At 34.8% G+C, this 6,189-nt stretch overlaps 1 protein-coding gene across 1 annotated transcript; it reads left to right on the top strand.

Annotated features, from left to right (window-relative positions):
* The first annotated feature begins 2,346 nt into the window (after positions 1–2,346).
* Positions 2,347–5,620, top strand: LOC105119279 (probable metal-nicotianamine transporter YSL7). Its single transcript, XM_011017401.1, has 6 exons — positions 2,347–2,860; positions 3,393–3,556; positions 3,651–3,748; positions 3,843–3,977; positions 4,081–4,270; positions 4,369–5,620. Exons 1-6 carry the CDS (start codon positions 2,458–2,460, stop codon positions 5,476–5,478), a joined length of 2,100 nt encoding a protein of 699 aa, XP_011015703.1. The 5' UTR covers positions 2,347–2,457; the 3' UTR covers positions 5,479–5,620.
* Positions 5,621–6,189: the final 569 nt, after the last annotated feature.

Below are 6,189 nucleotides of genomic sequence, written 5' to 3'. Positions count from 1 at the left end.
TATTTTTTAATGTTTATTTAATTAGATATCAATATCTTTTTTTTTCTCTCTAAATGATTTTTTTTACAGATTTTAAACGTGACTCGGATTATCTTAATTTTTTTTATTTGTTATTTGTTGTTAAATTTACTTTTTTTAATAAAAATTTTATTTTTAAATTAAATTAAATTATTTAGATATTAATATAAAATATTTATTTCATAATATTTTATTTGGTTTATTTTTCAAGTCATTACTCTTACCACACATACAACCCATTTTGATTTTATTATGCAGCTTTTTACAGTGGAAGCATCTAATATCTGATTGCTAGCTTTCGAGGTGCTTCCCTGTGAAGGAGTTTCTGATAGCAATGTTCAACCCCTCGTCAACATGAAAGGTTTTTCTTCTGGGAAAATTGTGTTAAGCGACAAGCCACAGCCATAATTTATTGCATGCATTGAAAATGGTTGAATAATTGACAAGTGATATTATAGCATGGCATGTTTAAATTTAAGATTACTTGACGCATGACCCATTGATGAAAGAATTTGAATTTATAGTTAATAGGTTTGGTATATTGGTCATTTATTACATTCTTATGAACAATTTTATTACAATTATAGTTATAATAAAAATATTTTAAAATAAAAAAAATAAAAATAAAAATTTTAAAAAACAAAAGACGCTGACTGAGTCTTCACGAACTCAAACACAAGCTTGAGCTCATCCCTTTCTTCATTGTTTTGAGTAGTTAGTGTATTATTGGATTAATTCAAGAAGTTAATTGTAAAACTTTAGAGAAGTACAATCTCTCAATCATAATTATACTACTGGCAGAGTTACACGTATACATGAACTAGAATAAATTTCTAATATATTTGATTCTGTTATTGATTATAAAAAAAATAAATAATAATTACATGATCATCTAAACTAGATAATAAACATAACATATATAAGATAATATAATTACTACAGAATATTGAATATTATTTTTTGATATTGCAGTATCTACTCCATTAATTTTTAATATTTATAATATCTACACCATTAATTTTCAATATCTATAATATCTGAAAAACTTATACTATAATTTTCGAGACTCTCTCTTAATATGGATCCAGTAGATTAATTGTTTCAAGCTTATTGAACAAATAATAAAACTGACTAGATGACATGATTTTTCTAAACACATCAGCAAGTTAGTCATGGATGTGCATATAGGATGTTTGAATAAATTTAGTATGTGCATATGGATGTGACTGTAATGACAATTTACTTTGAAATATTTTGTGTTTTCATGAAACACTGAATTAGTGACAATATGAATGATAGAGACAATATAAATGATAGAGTTACAAGTATATATAGATTAGAATCAATTCTTAACATGGCAGCTAATATATTTGATTATGTCCTTAATTATAAAAAAAAATAAATACAAATTATATAATCATTTAAATGAGGTAATAGACATAACATAAGGTAATATAATTACTACAGGATCTTGAATATTATCTTTTAATATGTAATATCTTCTCCATTAATCTTTAGTATATGTAATATTTATACCTTTAATCTTCAGTATCTGCTGCAAGAATTTACAACTTATTCTATAATCTCAAGATTAAATCCATCTTCTTCTATCATGGAGGCGGAATTGAAGCCTCCAAAGACGTCGTATTGAGCATAATGGTCCTTGTAAATTTACATTTACTATTGAACTTCTCTATTCTTCTGTAGGTATGATCTAGTAAGCCTCCAAACGTTGTTGCTTGGCTCCCTAACCACAAGTCCCTGCTATATCATTATTTGACTGGGCATTAGACAAATCATCTAAATTTAGTAGAGCACAACTGTAACAATCCAAACTTAGGGAGACAACCCATTTATCTCTTTGACAGAGAGTGGTCTTAAGTAGATTCCAGCCAGTCAACAATTTATATTCCTCCATACTATATATAGCATCTCAGCTTACGTAATGAATTGAAGAACAGCTGTTTTGAATAATCACCGCTTAACAAGATTATTGAATCTTAACCCTTCAACAAGGCCATGTATGTTTAGCACCAATTTGTGCACAACGACTGAGGCAGGACAGCTGCGCGCATGAGGGTCTATACCATTCCTGTTCTTAACAACAAGGACCTCCCTGTTCTTAACAACGAGGGACTCGTAGGATCCATATTGCACTTAAAACTCTCTGGACCTCAGGAAAGTTTCGACTTAAAATAGCTGTGTTTACTATTTCCGTTTTATGTGCAACAACTTCAAGCTTTCGGGATCTCTTGGGATTCTATTGCTTATAAATATCTCGATCAGGCCTAAAAACTCCAACACTTGTATGAGAGATAAGAAGGGAGAAAAAAGTGAGAAGAGGAGAGGGGGAGAGATAACGTAATTTATATCTCTATACAAAGAGAGAACACAAGGAGTTTGCACTTTGTATAGAGATATTATCCTTGGAAGGAAACGATGGAGAGAAGGAGGAGTGGCGGAGATCATGGAGAGAATTACAGAAACCCTTTTGATGGAGGAGAAGACCAGGTCTCTTCCGCTGATGAGAAAGAGGAGGTTATGGTTGAAGAGGGATTCAAGGACACAGAAGTTCCCCCATGGGCGAAGCAAATTACTTTGAGGGCCATGTTAACAAGCCTGGTTTTGAGTATTGTGTTCAACTTCATTGTTTGCAAGCTTAATCTCACAACTGGTGTGATCCCTTCACTTAATGTTGCGGCCGGCTTGTTGGGTTTTGCCATCCTTAAATTCTGGACTTCATTGCTTGGAAAAGCTGGATTCTTGAAGCAGCCTTTCACTAGACAAGAAAATACCGTGGTGCAAACATGCGTGGTTGCCTCTTCTGGCATTGCATTCAGCAGTATGTTTCTACGTGCCCTTCTGTTATTTATTTGTTTCTTGCTGTGTTTTTTTTTCCCATCATCTTTCATCGTAGATCACATTAGATTCTATCACTTTTGACCAAGTATCACCTTCCTCGTTCACTAACAGCACGTTTGGAACCGAATCTTTGATAAAAATAAACAAATAAAATCAGGCCTTGGAGTTCCAAACACCTATAAATCAATGGTGATTTCGGATTGTGATGATAAACATTAAATGCTGCATGATTGTTTGTGGACAATGAATGTAAATGTTGGATCTTTTAGTCGTTCCTTCATTGATTTAGATCTTGTTGGGATTTTTGTGGACCAAAACTTGAAACAAATCTCATTCCATTTAAATCTTTAATTATTGCTTTCTTCTTGATATTAGGATTATGAAAAGCAGTGACTACCAATAAAAAAGAATCCTAGAGAATGATTTTCATAAAGTTCCAATGTATTCCATCTTGTTCTTTCAGTTCTAATTTTGATCAATTCTCTCTAATTTTGTGGCATAATAACTGTTAGGTGGGACTGCAAGTTACTTGCTTGGTATGACACCAAGGATAGCTAATCAATCAGAAGGAGGGAATACACCTGCAAACATGAAAGAACTCCATCTTGGTTGGATGATTGGATTTCTGTTTGCTGTGAGCTTTGTTGGCCTGTTCTCTATTGTGCCTCTGAGGAAGGTAACGATTAAATACAGTAAATTATGGTTTGTTTTTTAAATAGTATTTATTTTCTTTTTATTATTCATCTGATATTCTTAAATTAATCTTGCAGCTGATGATCTTGAAGTACAAGCTAACATATCCTAGTGGAACAGCCACTGCATACCTTATCAACAGCTTTCACACACCTAAAGGAGCCAAGCTAGCAAAGTAAGCATTATTGAGTGGTGAGATGGGGAAGGAGAGGTTGTGAATTCTATGGTATTATGTCGGTGATTGCTAACATTTTCTGATGCATGTACAGGAAGCAAGTTTCTGTCCTGTTCAAATATTTCGCCGGCAGCTTTTTGTGGGCCGGTTTCCAGTGGTTTTGGACTGCTGCAGATGGATGTGGATTCGCTAGCTTCCCCACTTTTGGACCCCAAGCCTTCGCTCGCAGGTAGGTCTTTCAGGATCACTATTGCATCTTCGGTTCTGCGCAACAAATTGTGGGTGATTTCTTCATGATCCTTTATACCGACAAGTTAAAATTTGTCGAACAGGTTCTACTTTGATTTCTCAGCAACATATGTTGGTGTTGGAATGATCTGTCCTTACATGGTGAACATTTCCTTGCTTCTTGGAGCCATCCTATCATGGGGAATCCTGTGGCCAATTATTGAGACTAAGAAAGGTGACTGGTATAGCGCTGACGAAAAACCGTCAAGTCTCCATGGAATCCAGGGATACAGGGTATTCTTCCTTAATTCAAGCTGTTATTCTGCTATGGTCATTTTCTAGTTGGGCTATCGTGTTTCAGAAATTTTTAATCCTGTCATTCGTTTTTTCAGGTTTTTATGGCTATTGCCACAATGTTGGGCGACGGTCTTTTCCATGTCATCTTCATGCTTTCCAAAACCACAATTAGTCTAATAACTAATATCAAGAAGAAAGACTCTGAGGTTCCTGATTTTGGTGATGATGAGAACTCTAAGCTTGTGAAGTATGACGAAAAGCGTAGAACGGAATTCTTTTTAAAAGACCAGATCCCAAATTGGGTAGCTGGAGGTGGCTACATCCTTCTAGCAATCGTTTCTATCATTGCAGTGCCACATATCTTTCCTCAATTGAAATGGTACCAAATTCTGGTTGCTTATGTGATTGCCCCAGTTTTAGCCTTCTGCAATGCCTACGGATGCGGTCTTACAGATTGGTCTCTTGCATCCAACTACGGCAAATTTGCCATCATCATCTTTAGTGCTTGGGTTGGCCTCCCGAATGGTGGTATCATTGCTGGTCTTGCTTCTTGTGGTGTGATGATGAGCATTGTCTCAACAGCATCTGATCTTATGCAAGACTTCAAGACAGGATACCTCACCCTCTCGTCTCCTCGCTCTATGTTCTTCAGTCAAGTCATAGGCACCGCCATGGGTTGTGTTTTAACCCCATTAGTATTCTGGGTCTTCTATCAGGCGTACCCTGTCGGTGAGGAAGGTAGCGCCTACCCTGCACCTTATGGTGGAGTCTATCGTGGGATTGCCATGCTTGGTACTGAAGGTGTTTCTTCCCTCCCCAAGAATTGCTTTAAATTCTCCATCATATTCTTCATCGCCGCCATGGTTATTAACCTTGTGACCGAGTTGTTAAGGAAATACGAAACCAAGTACAGAATCTACAGGTTCATTCCTAGCCCAATGTGCCTGGCAATTCCATTCTATCTTGGTGGCTACTTTGCCATTGACATGTGTGTTGGGAGTTTGATTCTCTTCCTCTTGGAGTTAAGTAACAAGCAAAAAGCCAGTGACTTTGGCCCGGCTGTCGCATCTGGCCTCATTTGTGGCGAGTCTTTGTGGGGTATCCCTGCGGCCATTCTTGCTCTTTCCGGTGTCAGTCCTCCAATGTGCATCAAGTTCCTAACAGCTGCTGTTAATGACAAGGTTGACGGCTTCTTGAGTGGTTAATGGCGATGTTAAAAACGGGTGTTTATGATCATATTTCGAGTCTGCAGGATCCTTTTCACTTGTTGTAAATATTTCAGCAGCAGCTTTTTTCTTCTTTATTTTATCACCCTTTCTGTAGTTACAGCTCCTTTCTAAATTAGACAGATGTTCTTCAGTTTTCAGTTTTCACAGGTGCTTTCAGTTTTCAGTTTCATATGTGCTAGCTGCCTCAAATTTAAATCATGTTGTAACCTTTCTTTTCCATTATTTGAAATTAGATTTGTATTTTTAAGTGAAATATTAAGCATTGCTTCCTTGTTCGATGGTACTAGAATTCTAACGAATAGAATATAATTAAATTCCAAAAGAAAAATAAGATATGAAATTTACCACTAGGTATTCTATTATTGCTCTCAAAAAATAATATGACTTCTTTTAACTTGAAGTTCAAATTTAATTCGTATTTAATTAAAAAAATTATCTCTTAAATAATATTATTTTTATTCTTCAAGGTAAAAAATAATTTTTTTAAAAAAATTATTTAGCCTTTAGTTATCCTTGTAATTTTAAGATACCTAACTTGTAATTTAACCTTATATTTATTCTTCAAAATAATTATTTAGGGTTGTTGGTTTGGTTTATTTCTAGGATTAACATAAATAATTTGAGGATTCTTATTTATATTTAAAATATAATATTTGAGAGTATTGTAATAGTTGCGGTTAAAATATT

This window comes from Populus euphratica, unplaced genomic scaffold (assembly GCF_000495115.2).
Source record: "Populus euphratica unplaced genomic scaffold, PopEup_1.0 scaffold2706.1, whole genome shotgun sequence".
NCBI classification, from domain to species: Eukaryota; Viridiplantae; Streptophyta; class Magnoliopsida; order Malpighiales; family Salicaceae; genus Populus; species Populus euphratica.
This window is presented reverse-complemented; position numbering and strand designations above follow the sequence as displayed.

Coding starts and splice junctions, on each gene's coding strand:
- LOC105119279 (XM_011017401.1), top strand. CDS start 2,458: ATGGAGAGAAGGAGGAGTGGCGGAGATCATGGAGAGAATTACAGAAAC. Junction 3,557..3,650: donor CTATTGTGCCTCTGAGGAAG/GTAACGATTAAA, acceptor TTAATCTTGCAG/CTGATGATCTTGAAGTACAA. Junction 4,271..4,368: donor ATGGAATCCAGGGATACAGG/GTATTCTTCCTT, acceptor TCGTTTTTTCAG/GTTTTTATGGCTATTGCCAC.